The sequence below is a fragment of the Staurois parvus genome, unplaced genomic scaffold (genome assembly GCF_062004578.1).
Source record: "Staurois parvus isolate SC_StPar_1 unplaced genomic scaffold, SC_StPar_1.0 ptg002971l, whole genome shotgun sequence".
NCBI classification, from domain to species: Eukaryota; Metazoa; Chordata; class Amphibia; order Anura; family Ranidae; genus Staurois; species Staurois parvus.
In genome coordinates, this window is record NW_028320767.1 from 67623 (window position 1) to 86410 (window position 18788).

The 18788-nt window shown below is 47.3% G+C and overlaps 1 protein-coding gene across 1 annotated transcript in view; it reads left to right on the plus strand.

Annotated features, from left to right (window-relative positions):
• Positions 1 to 18788, plus strand: part of LOC149428778 (neuron navigator 2-like) — a gene marked incomplete at its 3' end in the record, with an annotated part of 65581 nt that overhangs the window by 32619 nt on the left and 14174 nt on the right. Inside the window, exon 4 of the mRNA XM_089667008.1 lies at positions 17475 to 18498. Coding sequence (XP_089523134.1) covers positions 17475 to 18498 — 1024 coding nt within the window. The remainder of the gene's footprint in view (positions 1 to 17474; positions 18499 to 18788) is intronic.

Below are 18788 nucleotides of genomic sequence, written 5' to 3' on the forward strand. Positions count from 1 at the left end.
CCCTGATCCCCTTTCTGTACACCTGGGAGTGCCCCCTGATCCCCTTTCTGTACACCTGGGAGTGCCCCCTGATCCCCTTTCTGTACACCTGGGAGTGCCCCCTGATCCCCTTTCTGTACACCTGGGAGTGCCCCCTGATCCCCTTTCTGTACACCTGGGAGTGCCCCCTGATCCCCTTTCTGTGTACCTGGCAGTGTCCCCTGATCCCCTTTCTGTGTACCTGGCAGTGTCCCCTGATCCCCTTTCTGTACTCCTGGGAGTGCCCCCTGATCCCCTTTCTGTACAGCTGGGCGTGTCCCCTGATCCCCTTTCTGTACACCTGGGAGTGTCCCCTGATCCCCTTTCTGTGTACCTGGGAGTGTCCCCTGATCCCCTTTCTGTGTACCTGGGAGTGTCTCCTGATCCCCTTTCTGTGTACCTGGGAGTGTCTCCTGATCCCCTTTCTGTGTACCTGGGAGTGTCTCCTGATCCCCTTTCTGTACTCCTGGGAGTGTCCCCTGATCCCCTTTCTGTACACCCGGGAAGTGTCCCCTGATCCCCTTTCTGTACACCCGGGAAGTGTCCCCTGATCCCCTTTCTGTACACCCGGGAAGTGTCCCCTGATCCCCTTTCTGTACACCCGGGAAGTGTCCCCTGATCCCCTTTCTGTACACCTGTGATTGTCCCCTGATCCCCTTTCTGTACTCCTGGGAGTGTCCCCTGATCCCCTTTCTGTACACCCGGGAAGTGTCTCCTGATCCCCTTTCTGTACACCTGGGAGTGTCCCCTGATCCCCTTTCTGTAGATCCTGAGCCGTAGGATCCGGTGTTTCCCCTGACAAGTTGTGTGGAATGATCTCGGCACTCTCTCCAGAGTCGTGTTTAATAAATGTCGTTTCTTGTGGTGAGGAATTCTTTTCCCGTACAAGGAGACCCTCCAAGTGTTTGTTTATATCACAGGTCCTCTTACCGATCTGAGGAACCAATGAAGTCCGGCGCCCACATACTTCCAACTGTTTAATTTCCGAGAAGAAGATAAACCATTATCTGGTACGGCTGCAATTCTCTCCCCCACTCCCAGAGAACAAAGTCGGGATACTTCCTGTCCCGGGATTTATCTGCAGGTGGATGCTTTGAACTTCTGGGGGCCATTGGGGAGGGGGAACCCTTCCTCTGCTATAATTGTAGTCCTGGTTGTGAGATCGGAGCATAGAGCAGGATTTGTATTTGAAGTAAAGGGGTTCTGGTTGGTAGCATCTTAAAAAGAAGCTCCCCAAAAAAATAACATTCAATGATGTATGGAGCTGCCCTGCGAAAAAACACTTAAAGAGACCCTGTCATCAGACTGTACATTTCAACCAAAAATATTTCTGTAAGATTATACATACACTATATTGCCCCAAGTATTGGGCCGACGCGCTTTCCCCGCACATGACCTTCCGTGGCCTCCCAGTCTTAGTCCGTAGGGTTCAATATTGAGTTGGCCCCGCCCTTTCCACACACATGACCTTCTGTGGCCTCCCAGTCTTCGTCCGTAGGGTTCAATATTGAGTTGGCCCCGCCCTTTCCACACACATGACCTTCCGTGGCCTCCCAGTCTTCGTCCGTAGGGTTCAATATTGAGTTGGCCCCGCCCTTTCCACACACATGACCTTCTGTGGCCTCCCAGTCTTCGTCCGTAGGGTTCAATATTGAGTTGGCCCCGCCCTTTCCACACACATGACCTTCCTTGGCCTCCCAGTCTTAGTCCGTAGGGTTCAATATTGAGTTGGCCCCGCCCTTTCCATGCACATGACCTTTAATGGCCTCACAGTCTTAGTCCGTAGGGTTCAATATTGAGTTGGCCCCGCCCTTTCCACACACATGACCTTTAATGGCCCCTCCCAGTCTTTGTCCGTAGGGTTCAATATTGAGTTGGCCCCGCCCTTTCCACACACATGACCTTTAATCGCCTTTGCAGCTATACCAGCTTCAACTCTTCTGGGAAGGCCGTCCACAAGGTTTAGGAGGGTGTCTATGGGAAGGTTGGACCATTCTTCCAGAAGCACATTTGTGAGGTCAGGCACTGATGTCGGGGGAGGAGGCCTGGCTCGCAGTCTCCGCTCTAATTCATCCCAAAGGTGTTCTATGGGGTTGAGGTCAGGACTCTGTGCAGGACAGTCAAGTTCCTCCACCCCAAACTGGCTCCTCCATGTCTTTATGGACCTTGCTTTGTGCACTGGTGCGCAGTCATGTTGGAACAGGAAGGGGCCATCCCCAAACTCTTCCCACAAAGTTGGGAGCATGAAATTGTCCAAAATGTCACCTTAACAGTTCCCTTCACTGGAATTAGGGGGCCAAGCCCAACCTGTGAAAAACAACCCCACACCATAATCCCCCCTCCACCTAACTTTACACTTGGCACAATGCGGTCAGGCAAGTACCGTTCTCCTGGCCACCGCCAAACCCAGACACGTCCATCGGATTGCCAGACAGAGAAGTGTGATTGGTCACTCCAGAGAACACGCCTCCTCTGCTCTAGAGTCCAGTGGCGGCGTGCTTTACACTTCGGGCATCCGACGCTTTGCATTGCACTTGGTGATGGAAGGCTTGGATGCAGCTGCTCAGCCATGGAAACCCATTCCATGAAGCTCTCTACGCACTGTTGTTGGGATCATCTGAAGGCCACACCAAGTTTGGAGGTCTTTAGCTATTGACTCTGCAGACAGTTGGCGACTTCTGCGCACTGTGCGCTTCAGCATGCGCTGACCCCGCCCTGTCATGTGACGTGGCCTACCACTTGGTGGCTGAGTTGCTGTTGTTCCCAGTTGCTTCCACTTTGTTATAATCCCACTAACAGTTGAGCGTGGAATATTTAGTAGCCAGGAAATGTCACGGATGGACTTATTGCCCAGGTGGCCACCTATCACGGGACCACGCTTGGAGTCACTGAGCTCCTGAGAGCGACCCATTCTTTCACCAATGTTTGTAGAAGCAGTCTGCATGTCTAGGGGATGGATTGTATACACCTGTGTCCATGGAGGGGATTGGAACTCCTGAATCACATGACTGGGAGGGGATTGGAACACCTGAATCACATGACTGGGAGGGGATTGGAGCACCTGAATCACATGATTGGGAGGGTGGGGCCAATACTTTTGGCAGTATACTTTATGTTTAACATATCTGATGCACTTTATGTTGTAAAAGCCTCCCGTTTTGTAGACATCTAAAAGACCTGAGACCGCTGCTGGGTGCTTCCATCTTGGGTGAGCTGTGAGTAGCCCCGGCATACTTAGAGCTGTCACTCAGGAGCCACTCTACATGTGCACTGATAGGCAGCACTGGGGCAGCAATGAAGCTGCACTGATAATCAGTGCCCCAATGATCAGGGTAGATGTTCTATGTACAGCGCTGCGGTATATGTCAGAGCTATATAGATGTATAATAATAATAGTGTGTGACTGTGGGGGAGGGGACATTAGAGTGTAAGCTCCTCTGGTACAGAGACTGATGTGACTGGGGGGGGGGGACATTAGAGTGTAAGCTCCTCTGGTACAGAGACTGATGTGACTGGGGGGGGGGGGACATTAGAGTGTAAGCTCCTCTGGTACAGAGACTGATGTGACTGGGGGGGACATTAGAGTGTAAGCTCCTCTGGTACAGAGAATGATGTGACTGTGGGGGAGGGGACATTAGAGTGTAAGCTCCTCTGGTACAGGAACTGATGTGACTGTGGGGGAGGAGATATTAGAGTGTAAGCTCCTCTGGTACAGAGACTGATGTGACTGTGGGGGGGGGGGGCATTAGAGTGTAAGCTCCTCTGGTGAGGGGATTGTGTGACTGGCTCAGTGTTCTCTCTAGCACTGTGACATATACATGAGGTGGGTGAGGTGGAGAGCTGTGGAGGGGACGGGGATTTGTATGGATGGGAGGGGGGTGGAGAGGCGGTTGGCAGTCTCTGGTGGACACATTAATACATCTCCTCACAGAGGACTTTGTAGTAATAAATCCAGCAGAGTGCAGCCGGCACTATGGAGCTGGGACAGGGGAGGTGAGTAACAGGAATACTTCACACCATTCACTCTTCTCTGTATGAATTGTGTATAGGAGGGATCTGTTGTGTGTATGAGGGATCTGTTGTGTGTATGAGGGATCTGTTGTGTGTATGAGGGATCTGTTGTGTGTATGAGGGATCTGTTGTGTGTATGAGGGATCTGTTGTGTGTATGAGGGATCTGTTGTGTGTATGAGGGATCTGTTGTGTGTATGAGGGATCTGTTGTGTGTATGAGGGATCTGTTGTGTCGATGAGGGATCTGTTGTGTCGATGAGGGATCTGTTGTGTCGATGAGGGATCTGTTGTGTCGATGAGGGATCTGTTGTGTCGATGAGGGATCTGTTGTGTCGATGAGGGATCTGTTGTGTCGACGAGGGATCTGTTGTGTATATGAGGGATCTGTTGTGTCAGTGAGGGATCTCTTGTGTGTGTGAGGGATCTCTTGTGTGTGTGAGGGATCTCTTGTGTGTGTGAGGGATCTCTTGTGTGTGTGAGGGATCTCTTGTGTGTGTGAGGGATCTCTTGTGTGTGTGAGGGATCTATGTATATTTGAGGGATCTATGTGTATTTGAGGGATCTATTGTGTATATGAGGGATCTGTTGTGTGTGTGAGGGATCTATTGCTGAACCTAAACTCTCACATGCTGCAGCATTCCCACGTTTTAGGGCCAGGTCCCATCAGTTGCAGATCTCTCTCCGTTCTCTGGCCATTTGTATGTGGCTGTAACCCGTCTCTGCAGATCCATAGGGTGTCATATTCACCAGCCGCTGCACTGGGTAAGGAGAGGAGATGCTAAAGCAGAGATTGTACAGACAGTATAAATACTGCAAAAATTGACAGCTTAAGCTGACCACACACTATACAATCTAGAATCTAGTACAATCGTCCTCAGATCTACGAACAGCTATGTAATGTAGACACTGAAGGGGTTGTGTAGCTGTGTCTTCATACTGCATAGCTTTGGTAAGTTTAAAGGAGATTGCACAGTCAGATTGTAGAGTGTATGGCGTACCCTGTGTGACCGAGCGTCAAATTATTGCAACGCAGACCTTTCGTTAGGCTCAATATACAAAACTGCATTTCTTTAGTTCTGTTTTGCTCATTGGAGGACAACATTCAGTTTCTGCTTTAGATCATCACTTATTGGATATAGTGCCAACTGCAGTAGGTGATAGTCTTGAGCAGGAGGGGTGTCCACCAATGAATGAATGTATAGAGTCGTGTCCACCAATGAATGAATGTATAGAGTCGTGTCCACCAATGAATGAATGTATAGAGTCGTGTCCACCAATGAATGAATGTATAGAGTCGTGTCCACCAATGAATTGAATGTATAGAGTCGTGTCCACCAATGAATGAATGTATAGAGTCGTGTCCACCAATGAATGAATGTATAGTCGTGTCCACCAATGAATGAATGTATAGAGTCGTGTCCACCAATGAATGAATGTATAGAGTCGTGTCCACCAATGAATGCATGTATAGAGTCGTGTCCACCAATGAATGAATGTATAGTCGTGTCCACCAATGAATGAATGTATAGAGTCGTGTCCACCAATGAATGAACAGAGCCGTGTCCGCCAATGAATGAACGCGTAGAGCCGTGTCCGCCAATGAATGAACGCGTAGAGCCGTGTCCGCCAATGAATGAACGCGTAGAGCCGTGTCCGCCAATGAATGAACGCGTAGAGCCGTGTCCGCCAATGAATGAACGCGTAGAGCCGTGTCCGCCAATGAATGAACGCGTAGAGCCGTGTCCGCCAATGAATGAACGCGTAGAGCCGTGTCCGCCAATGAATGAACGCGTAGAGCCGTGTCCGCCAATGAATGAACGCGTAGAGCCGTGTCCGCCAATGAATGAACGCGTAGAGCCGTGTCCGCCAATGAATGAACGCGTAGAGCCGTGTCCGCCAATGAATGAACGCGTAGAGCCGTGTCCGCCAATAAATGAACGCGTAGAGTCGTGTCCACCAATGAATGAACAGAACCATGTCCGCCAATGAATGAACGCGTAGAGCCGTGTCCGCCAATGAATGAACGCGTAGAGCCGTGTCCGCCAATGAATGAACGCGTAGAGCCGGGTCCGCCAATGAATGAACGCGTAGAGCCGGGTCCGCCAATGAATGAACGCGTAGAGCCGGGTCCACCAATGAACACGTAGAGCCGCGTCCACCAATGAACACGTAGAGCTGCGTCCACCGATTCATACAACTGTGCCCTCCAATAAATGTATGGAGCCGAATCTTCCAATGAATGCAGAGAACCTTTTTGTGACCGACATTTTTTTCTACAACCTATGGGACACATTTTTTAACACATTTTGTCCTGGTGTGTTTGCTTCGTGAACTAAGCCTATCGACCGCGATTCAGTTTGGATTAGCACCGCTTTCTTATCAGATGTCATTTTCCATTGCATTCAGTCTTAAATTCTGAGGAACTACAAGTTCCAGCATGCACTGTAAGTTACTTGCAGGCTTTTCCACCTTGAAAGCTCTTCTGTTCACTGGATACTAGGGGGCAGTCCACAAGCGAGCCATTGGCTCCTGTCAATCAAATCCTACGATGAGGGGGCGGGGCTGAGCCCCCGCTGTCTGTGTCAACAGATGCAGGCAGTGTGGCTTGGGAGTACGCCTGCATGAGCGCCCCCATAGTGGGAGGAGGAGCCAGTGGGGAGAGGAGCCCGTAGCACGGGTGGGGGACCCAAGAAGAGGAGGATGCTCTGTGCAAAACCATTACACAGAGCAGGTAAGTATGACATGTTTGTTAACTAAATTTAAAAAAAAAAGAAAAGCTTTAAAAAACAAAAGATTTTCTACAAATGTACAAAAGGAATTCGCAGTAAATAACGACCGTTTCCTAAAATCTTACTTGGCTGTACTCAGGGGGCCATCTGCATCATTGGGGATATATAGACAGGCATACAGTAGCTACGAGTGACCAGCTGTAATCCAGACTGAAAGGAGAGGATATGGGCCGTTTATAAGTTCTATAGAAAACTAAATTCACTCCAGCTGTGGCTACAACGCTGATCCCCGATCTCCTCCTGCGCTGCGGGACACAGAAGAGCGGTCTGTTAGAGATTCCTCCTGACAGCGCCGTGTATCCAGCGAGGAGCGCAGATCTCTGTTAGTGTGGTGGTTTGCTTCCCAGCATTTGACAGTTTTCTGTTTTATTAATACTTTGTATTTATTTATGTTACATTTATTTATTGTACTTGTATTCGGGAACGCCAGTTTTTAGGAAGCATTCACATAACTCCGTCTATAGAGCGCGAGATTCTGTCATACAAAATATCAACGTTTTATAAAGAAGCGGGGAGGACTTTTATGGAAGTGGATAGTTTTCCATGTGAGGTGCAGCTTGTAAATAATGTCGGTGTATTTATTATTATTTTATGTACAAATGTATTTCATTATACACTCTATTGCCAAAAGTATCGGGCCGCCGGCCTTTCCACGCACATGAGCTGTAATGGCCTCCCAGTGTAATGCAGGCCAAAGACGGGTCAAAAATCGGCCGATTTTTTTCGGTTAATTGGTGGGTTAATTGGTCGGCCGTTTTTTGGGGTTTTGGCACTTTTTTTTTTTTTTATTGGTCAAGTTGGAAAATTAGCGGCCGATTTTGACGATCGGCCAATGGGCAATGATGGGCAAATCGGCCGTTCGTTTTACCGATAAAAAATCTGCACATGAGCCGTGACCTGCAAGAAGAAGAAGAAAAAGAAGAGGAATTCCAGTCCGCTATTATATTTTATATGAAAAGTCTTGCGGTTGCAACAATGTATCTATTTGTATCCGAATAAAACCATCTGTATCTGAAATGGATACATTGTTGCAACCGCAAGACTTTAATGTAAAATATAAGAGTGGAGCTCTCTGCAGGGACAGAAGTAATTATGGGGTTAAATATGTGGAACCAATGTAGCGCTACTCACTTAAATAAAATAAACATGTGAACCAAAATACCAAATGAATCAATAAAAAAATCTATATCCACTAATGTGAAATCATGCACATAAAGCATATATGTGATAAAATCTAAATAACTAAAGTGAACATAATAATATCATTGAAGAATATTACATGCTCATTGTAAATGTGTGTGTGTGTGTGTGTGTGTGTGTGTGTGTGTGTGTGTGTGTGTGTGTATATATATATATACAGTTGCAAGAAAAAGTATGTGAACCCCTTGGGATTACGTGGAATTTTGCATGAATTGGGCATAAAATGTGCTCTGAACGTCATCTAAGTCACAACAATAGAAGAACACAGTCTGCTGAACATAATACTACACAAACATTAGATGTTGCCATGGTTTAATTGCACATAACATGTAAACATTCACAGTGCAGGGAGGAAAAAGTATGTGAGGCCCTAGCTTAATGACTTCTCCCAGAGCTAATTGGAGCCAGGAGTGAGCCAACCTTGACTCCAATCAGTGTGATGATATTGGATGTCTTGCTGATAGCTGTCCTGCCCTTAAGAAACACACACCTGTTTTGGGTTTACTGGTTTCAAGAAGCACTGTCTGATGTGAACCATGCCTCGCAGAAAAGAGCTCTCAGAAGACCTACGATCAAGAATTGTTGACTTGCATGAAGCTGGAAAGGGTTACAAAAGTATCTCCAAAAGCCTTGATGTTCATGTGTCCATGGTAAGACAGACTGTCTACAAATGGAGAAAGTTTAGCACTGTTGCTACTCTCCCTAGGCGTGGTCATCCTGTAAAAATGACTGCAAGAGCACAGCGCAGAATGCTGCATGAGGTAAAGAAGAATCCCAGAGTGTCAGCTAAAGACCTACAGAAATCTCTGGCACATGCTAACATTTTTGTTGACACATCTACAATAAGGAAACCATTAAACAAGAATGGAGTACATGGGAGGACACCACGGAGGAAGCCATTGCTGTCCAAAAAGAATATTGCAGCACGTTTGAAGTTTGCAAAAGAGCACCTGGATGTTCCACAGCACTACTGGCAAAATATACTGTGGACAGATGAAACCAAGATTGAGTTGTTTGGGAAGAACACACAACACTATGTGTGGAGAAAAAAAGGCACAGCACACCAACATCAAAACCTCATCCCCACTGTAAAACATGGCGGAGGGAGCATCATGGTTTGGGGCTGCTTTGCTTCCTCAGGGCCTGGACGGATTGTTGTCATTGATGGGAAAATGAATTCCAGAGTTTATCAAGACATTTTGCAGGAAAACGAACGACCATCTGTCCGCCAACTGAAGCTCCGCAGAGGATGGGTGATGCAACAGGACAATGACCCAAAGCATACAAGTAATTCAACAAAACAATGGCTGCAACAGCACAGAATACGCCTTCTGGAGTGGCCCAGTCAGAGTCCTGACCTCAACCCGATTGAAATGCCGTGGCATGACCTTAAGAGAGCGATTCACACCAGACATCCCAAGAATATTGCTACATTGAAACAGTTTTGTGAAGAGGAGTGGTCCAAAATTACTCCAGATCGTTGTGCAGGTCTGATCTGCAACTGCAGGAAATGTTGGGTTGAGGTTATTGCTGCCAAAGGAGGGTCAACCAGTTATTAAGTCCAAAGGTTCACATACTTTTTCCTCCCTGCACTGTGAATGTTTACATGTTATGTCCAATTAAACCATGGCAACATCTAATGTTTGTGTAGTATTATGTTCAGCAGACTGTGTTCTTCTATTGTTGTGACTTAGATGACGTTCAGAGCACATTTTATGCCCAATTCATGCAAAACTCCACGTAATCTCAAGGGGTTCACATACTTTTTCTTGCAACTGTATATATATATATACATAACACACACAACAACAACGTGTATTAACACATATACATAAACCCCATAAAGTGAAGAAGATCAAAGCGTGCATATATGTGAACTCGGTACATGCACCTAAACATAAAAAATTTATTATTTCCGTGTATATAAAGTCCAAACTTAAAGATGATCACACTCAGGTGAACACAAAAACTCGTGCTGATATTTGTGTATAAAAGTGAGTTGATAGTTGAACTCATCCGAACAACGGCTGAATCAGCCTCTCACCTTAAGAATTCGACCCTTGCGAGTCAAAGCGTTTGTTAGGATCCCTCTCACAGATCCTCCAGGTAAGTATCACTCCAAACAACTGCTCACATTGTATATGGATCTCCCCCCCAGGGATCCGCACTTCAACACTGGCTCCTTTCTCCAAATAGGATTAAATGCTGCGCCAATCACTCATATGGAACATAAAACACAAGCTTCCATTGTGTAATATGTTTATTACCGAGTGTCACAAACAATAGAAAGCGCACTTACATTCAAAATAGTGGTAACAGTTCAGGGCTCCAATCCCACGCTTTTGAATCTAATCTGCATGGGTGTACAAGGGTATACACAGGTGTACCAAAATGGCCGCCACGCCGGAAATACGTCACTACGTTGGGCCGACGCGTTGCGTCAGTGTCATGTGACTTCCTCAGGGCTCAAAGGAGCCAAAAGCGTGGGATTGGAGCCCTGAACTGTTACCACTATTTTGAATATATGTGAACTCGGTACATGCACCTAAACATAAAAAACGGACGATTTTTGACCCGTCTACGGCCTGCAGAAGGCTGGCCATACGCTATACAATTTTCTGTTCAATTTCTGCCCAATTTTCTTTAGATTTACCTTCAACTATGTAGTGCAAGAGCCTGCCTGATTGGATACAATTGAAAGTGTTGTTTAAGGCTGGCCATACTTTATACAATTTTCTTGAGAATTTTGGTTTAGATTTACCAAAAACCATATAATATGAGGTCAGACCTAACAACACTTTCAATTGTATCCAATCAGGCAGGCTCTTGCACTACATAGTTGAAGGTAAATCTAAAGAAAATTGGGCAGAAATTGAACAGAAAATTGTATAGTGTATGGCCAGCCTAAGTTTGACCTCCTATTATATGGTTTTTGGTAAATCTAAAGCAAAATTCTCAAGAAAATTGTATAATGAATGGCCAGTCTTAGTCCGTAGGGTTCAATATTGAGTTGGCCCCGCCCTTTCCACACACATGACCTTTAATGGCCTCCCAGTCTCAGTCCGTAGGGTTCAATATTGAGGTGGCCCCGCCCTTTCCACACACATGACCTTTAATGGCCCCTCCCAGTCTTAGTCCATAGGGTTCAATATTGAGTTCGCCCCGCCCTTTCCCCCACACATGACCTTTAATCGCCTCCCAGTCTTAGTCCGTAGGGTTCAATATTGAGTTGGCCCCGCCCTTTCCACACACATGACCTTTAATCGCCTCCCAGTCTTGGTCCGTAGGGTTCAATATTGAGTTGGCCCCGCCCTTTGCAGCTATAACAGCTTCAACTCTTCTGGGAAGGCCGTCCACAAGGTTTAGGAGGGTGTCTATGGGAAGGTTGGACCATTCTTCCAGAAGTACATTTGTCAGGTCAGGCACTGATGTCGGGGGAGGAGGCCTGGCTCGCAGTCTCCGCTCTAATTCATCCCAAAGGTGTTCTGTGGGGTTGAGGTCAGGACTCTGTGCAGGACAGTCAAGTTCCTCCACCCCAAACTGGCTCCTCCATGTCTTTATGGACCTTGCTTTGTGCACTGGTGTGCAGTCATGTTGGAACAGGAAGGGGCCATCCCCAAACTCCTCCCACAAAGTTGGGAGCATGAAATTGTCCAAAATGTTACCTTAAGAGTTCCCTTCACTGGAACTAGGGGGCCAAGCCCACCCCCTGAAAAACACCCCCACACCATAATCCCCCCTCCACCAAACTTTACACTTGGCACAAAGTAGTCAGGCAAGTACCATTCTTCTGTCAACTACCAAACCCAGACATGTCCATCAGATTGCCAGACAGAGAAGCGTGATTGGTCACTCCAGAGAACACATCTCCAGTGCTCTAGAGTCCAGTGGCAGCGTGCTTTACACCACAGCATCCGAAACTTTGCATTGCACTTGGTGATGGAAGGCTTGGATGCAGCTGCTCGGCCATGGAAACCCATTCCATGAAGCTCTCTACACACTGTTGTTGGGCTCATCTGAAGGCCACACCAAGTCTGGAGGTCTTTAGCTATTGACTCTGCAGACAGTTGGCGACTTCTGCGCACTGTGCGCTTCAGCATGCGCTGACCCTGCCCTGTCATGTGACGTGGCCTACCACTTGGTGGCTGAGTGGCTGTTGTTCCCAGTGGCTTCCACTTTGTTATAATCCCACTAACAGTTGAGCGTGGAATATTTAGTAGCCAGGAAATGTCACGGATGGACTTATTGCCCAGGTGGCCACCTATCACGGGACCACGCTTGGAGTCACTGAGCTCCTGAGAGCGACCCATTCTTTCACCAATGTTTGTAGAAGCCGTCTGCATGCCTAGGGGCTTGATTGTATACACCTGTGTCCATGGAGGGGATTGGAACTCCTGAATCACATGATTTGGAGGGCGGGGCCAATACTTTTCAATAATATAATGTATATTCCTTCAAAACTGAATTGCCAGTTGAAATCTGATTGGTCTGGCTTGCATTAGGAGTGCCCCTGTAAGTGCAGGATACCCGTGTCAGGTGGACCATTCTCTATATGAGTTTCTCAGTTGTGTTCTTTATCTGTCGGAATAGAATTGCTTTTTCAGTGAAAAAGGTTTTTCTAGCTGGTTCCTGGCCAAGTGCACTTAGGAGATATTAAGCAGCTGATAGAAGATAAAAGTTGACTATGAAATCCTGAGAGAGCGCCCCCCCCCTCCCCCTCCTCCTTTCATCTCTCCTTTTCCTCCCCCGATACTCTCCACAGAAGCCTGCATTTTTATTGAGAAACATTTGGGGGATTTAGGTTCCCCTCTTATACCATTGTTCGGTTCTTGCAGGTAAACGTCATTTCCATTTGAGGTACTTTTTTCCTGGACCGGTTTCAAGACATAATGATTGTTTGCAGTCACCGGGAGGAAGAAATGAAGGAAAAGCAGATGTGAATGATTCGTTTTAAACCCCGCCATTATGTCTTCTCGTGTCTGTTCTAGGCAGTTCCTTGGTTTGTAGTAAAATGTTGCACGATGGTTTGGTGTCGAGACACTTATGTGGTCATTATCCCCGATACTGAATGTTCTGCTTGAGTCCATGAGCGGTAAAACGCAAGTTGTCACTTCATTCAGGCATAGGAAGTGGAGTTCGGTTACCAGGCAGTGATGGAGCCTTTGACTTTCGGCATGCGTTACATTTCCGGGAAGAATCCAGAGAGAGGTTCATTCTTCCTTTCACTAGATCACCTCATAGGATCAGATCAGATGTTGGTGGGTGGTGGACACCACTCTATGCATTCATTCCTTGGACCCCACTCTATGCATTCATCCCTTGGTGGACACCACTCTATGCATTCATCCTTGGTGGACACCATTCATGCAGAATGGTGTCCACCAAGGAATAAATGCATAGAGTGGTGTCCACCAAGGAATAAATGCATAGAGTGAATGCAGTGATGGAGCCCTTGACTTTCGGCATGTTACATTTCCAGGAAGAATCCAGAGAGATGTTCATTCTTTCTTTCACTAGAACGCCTCACAGGATCAGATCGGATGTTGGTGGGTGGTGGACACCACTCTATGCATTCATTCCTTGGTGGACACCACTCTATGCATTCATTCCTCGGTGGACACCACTCTATGCATTCATTCATCGGTGGACACCACTCTATGCATTCAGTCCTTGGTGGACACCACTCTATGGATTTATTACTTGGTGGACACCACTCTATGCATTCATTCCTTGGTGGAAACCACTCTATGCATTCATTCCTCAGTGGACACCACTCTATGCATTCATTCCTCGGTGGACACCACTCTATGCATTCAGTCCTCGGTGGACACCACTCTATGCATTCAGTCCTCGGTGGACACCACTCTATGCATTCAGTCCTCGGTGGACACCACTCTATGCATTCAGTCCTCGGTGGACACCACTCTATGCATTCAGTCCTCGGTGGACACCACTCTATGCATTCAGTCCTCGGTGGACACCACTCTATGCATTCAGTCCTCGGTGGACACCACTCTATGCATTCAGTCCTCGGTGGACACCACTCTATGCATTCAGTCCTCGGTGGACACCACTCTATGCATTCATTCCTTGGTGGATATTCCTCTCACCGACACCAATGAGGGGCACTGTTCCTCCCAATGATAACTACGAGGCACTATTTGTCCCACTGACACCAATTATGAGGTACTATTCCTCCCACTGACACCAATGAGGGGCACTATTCTGCTCACTGATAACTACAATGAGGTACTATTCCTCCAGCTGACACCAACGATGGGGCATTATTTCTCCCCCCTAATATCAAAGATGACATTATTTACTCCCATTGACACCAAGACATTTTCTTCTCCCAAAGGCCACAATCCAGCCCCTGTAAAGTTTGAAAAACAGTAAACTGGCCCAATATTTAGAAAGCTTGGAGACCCCTGCTTTGTAATGTGTACTTGTCTCAATCTAGAGCACGAAGTGTCATTTCTGTCAGCTTCCTCTGCCTGCTATCAGCATGAATCATTTCTGACAAGTTTTCCTGACACCAAGAGTAAAAATGATGACAGGGGAGGGAGCTGTAGCACACAGCATGTGATTGACAGCCTCAGCTCTGTTCCTGTGTGCTATGTGAAGGGGGGGTTCCTTTTTCTCCAATCGGCTCTCACTGTGTGAAACTTCAGCTCCCTGCCCCCTGCTTTCTGAAAGCTCAGACAAACTTTATAAATAGCTTTATAAATTCTGGACTTTGAACGGATATAGAAAAGTGATGGCAACAGATAAACAAGTACAACGTATGTAGGAGGATTTGTTTCAGCGCCTGTAACTTGCCATCTGTGCAATCCAAACACTAGTCATTTCTGGGACTCCATCCCAAAACAGCCAGGGGTCTCAGATCGCAGCTTTATCACTTGGTTAAGGAAATACGTGAAATAGTTACTAATTGACCTCTAGGTGACTTTTCTTGTCATTAGGCAGCTCTGTATCTTCGGCGGAGGCCGATGCGGTCACCTTTCCAATAATGTTTAGTAACTGATCTCTGTAGTACAGGCGGTTACTCATTTCCAAGGAAGTTGATTTGCATGCTAACACGCGTGTGAAGGGTCATAGAGAGATGGGTACCGGCAAATCTATCCAGGCCTCGGGTTATCAGTCGCTGGATCTAGAGTTCCCTGTTCATTTTTGGGGTTCTGTGAATGTCCGTTAAAATCAGGGGCGGACTGACAACTCATGGGGCCCCCGGGCAATAGAGGATCATGGGGCCCCTGTGTCCTTGCCAAAACTCAAAAAAGCCTATGAAAAAGGTACCAGGGGCATCTCATGGGGCCCCCTACTGACCCCGGGCCCTTGGGCAGTGCCAAAGTTCCCAAGTGGTCAGTCTGCCCCTGGTTATTATATAAAGTGTACACTTGTGCAGAAATGGTGAAATTTCGTAACTGATATTGAACATATGATCGATCGTGCCAAAAAACTGAAGGAATTATCTGAAAATATATAGTACTGGTCAGTCATATTAAATATGAGCGTCGCTCATCCCAACTTATAGAACCCAAGTAACCATACATTATGGGCCCATCTACACGGGGTGTTTGGAAGACTCTTCTGAACGATGGAAACTGACTGCTGGAAAATGAAGGTTAAAAAACGTCTGTTTAGCCGCGTTTATGCGCATTTGCATTTAGAAGAATTTTTTTAAAGATAACCTCTGGAGACCTTCCAAAATGCCCAGAATGCACTGAAAAATGCACTGGGCAGTACAGTGGCTAAATGGGTAGCACTTCCGCCTGGCAGTACTGCCAACCGCGGCACCATCTGCCTGGAGTTTGCATGTTCTCCCTGTGCGGCTTTCCTCTGGGTACTCCGGTTTCCTCCCACACTCCAAAAACATGCTGGCAGGTTAATTGGCTCCTGTCTACATTGTCCCTAGTATGTGTATGTATGAATGTGAGTTAGGGACCTTAGATTGTACAATCTTCGGGGGCGGGGACTGATGTGAATGTACAATATATATGTAAAGCGCTGCATACATTGACGGCGCTATATAAGTACCTGAAATAAAAGCAAAAAGCAGCTTTTTTGCTACAATAGAGTTCAATGGAGAATCTGCTGAACCAATTAAAACCCGCTCCACTGACCACAGTGGAATCAAAAGCTACATTTACTTAGCAACCGAACTAAACTGGGCAGCACAGTGGCTAAACTGGAGTACCTGGAGGAAACCCACGCAGTCACAGGGAGAACATGCAAACTCCAGGCTTTATCAAAAGCTACATTGACTTAGCAACCTAACTAAACTGGGCAGCACAGTGGCTAAATGGTTGGCAGTACTCAGGTCGTTGGTTTGAATCCCAACCATGGCACCACCTGCCTGGAGTTTGCATGTTCTCCCTGTGTCTGCGTGGGTTTCCTTTGGGTACTCCGGTTTCCTCCCACACTCCAAAGACATGCTGGTAGGTGAATTGGCTCCTGTCTAAATTGTCCCTAGTATGTGTATGTATGAATGTGAGTTAGGGACCTTAGATTGTACGCCCCTTGAGGGTTAGGGACCTTAGATTGTACATCCCTTGAGGGTTAGGGACCTTAGATTGTACGCCCCTTGAGGGTTAGGGACCTTAGATTGTACGCCCCTTGAGGGTTAGGGACCTTAGATTGTACGCCCCTTGAGGGTTAGGGACCTTAGATTGTACGCCCCTTGAGGGTTAGGGACCTTAGATTGTACGCCCCTTGAGGGTTAGGGACCTTAGATTGTACGCCCCTTGAGGGTTAGGGATCGGTGGAAGTCCCATAAATAAATATTCAAAAAACTGCAGCCTCTGCCCCTTGACCCACTATGTTCTGGAGACCTCCAGTGAGTTCCAGAACAGAGGGGGAGGTAGCAGAGCAGCAGCTTTGTGAAAAATCTGAGCAGCCCTGACCAATTAAAACCATCTCCACTGACCACAGTGGAATCAAAAACTACATTTACTTAGCAACCTAACTAAACTGGGCAGCACAGTGGCTAAATGGTTGGCATTACCGTACTCAGGTCGTTGGTTTGAATCCCAACCACGGCACCACCTGCCTGGAGTTTGCATGTTCTCCCTGTGACTGCGTGGTTTTCCTCCGGGTACCCTAGTTTCCTCTACTCCAGTTTCCTACCCACACGCCAAAAGACATGCTGGTAGGTGACTTGGCTCCTGTATACATTGTCCCTAGTATGTGTATGTATGAATGTGAGTTAGGGACCTTAGATTGTACGCCCCTTGAGGGTTAGGGACTGATGTGGATCTACAGTATAAATGGGACCAGTATTTGGATCATGAGAGGGGGAATACTGTAGTCCCATAGTTACTTTTCTGTACCAAGTAACAGCTTTCAGAATATGTAATCGTTCCGTTTTGTACCCTCCATGCAGATATTTATCCTAAGGTGTGTGTATGACAGGTCCTCGTATTGCAATGTCCAATGATGATTTTTGTGTCTTGCAGAGCCGGCAGAGAGTGCTGCTTCACAGCAGACGGGAATGAATGAAAATGGATTCTCAACGCTTTCCGCCAACAACTCAGCCATACCCCAACCCAACACTGCGAATAAACCTTGGAGGAGCAAATCCCTCAGTGCAAAGCACACCAACACGTCTTCCATTCTGTCCGTCAAGCAGCCCATGCCGGACAGCACCAAACAACCTCAAGAACCCCCCAAACCCTCTCCCAACAATCAGAAATCTATGCTGGAGAAGTTAAAACTGTTCAATAGCAAGGGGGGTTCCAAAACCAGCCTGGAGGGCTCTCGGGATACCAGCTGTGAAAGACTCGACACCCTCCCAAGCTTCGAGGAGGCAGAGGAAATGGAGAGCACCGTACGAAACGCCAACAGCACAAGCCCATCCTCCAACAGCCCCAAGATAGCCCTCAAGGGCATCGCTCAAAGGACGCTTGGCCGGGCCTTGACCAACAAGAAAAGTTCTCCAAAAGGCAGCGAGAAAGAAAAAGACAAACAGAAAGAAAAAGATAAGAACAAAGAGGTGGCCAAGAGAGTTTCCATCACAGAAAAGCTGGAGGTCAAAGAAGATACAAAAGAGGAACCTGCCCCCGCTTCCGTCGACATGCCAAAAAAATCCTCAAAGATTGCCAGCTTCATCCCCAAAGGGGGCAAGAAGGAGGGCTCTGCTGCCTCTCACAGTGGAATACCAAAACCGGGGACTAAAACTGCCACCCCAGGGAAGTCCTCAAGTGCCCCAATCTCTGCCAAGGATGGGGACAGGAGTCGGAGCGGGAAGACCAGTTCCGGGATGTCTCTTCAGAAGCTTGACAATAGGAATTCAAGCTCTACGTCAAGTTTGGCCTCCTCTGAGGGGAAGGGGGTGTCCGGCACAGGAGGGGCCCAGCCTGCTAGTGGGCCCAGCGGGAATACACAGACCACAGGAAGTAACACAATCAGTGTCCAGCTACCTCAACCTCAGCAGCAGTATAATCACCCGAACACGGCCACCGTCGCACCTTTCATGTACAGGTAACGTGTGCGGTCGGAACATAATTGAAGCAGCTTTGAGCCCAAGCTCTGCTGTAAATCACAAATGTGAACAGGCCATAGGCATTCATATTTAGACACCGGGGTTGGGTTACCAATACTGTGCACTCTGCAACGTGCAGTTGCTCCAGAGCTTAGTAAATGAGGTAAAACTTCACTTTGCAAAGAATACCCAATCACGGGCAAGAAAAAAATAAAAAAAAAACACAGCATTTGTACTCACACATGATTGGATGACGGACGTCAGCAGAGCTTCTGCTCATTTACTAAGC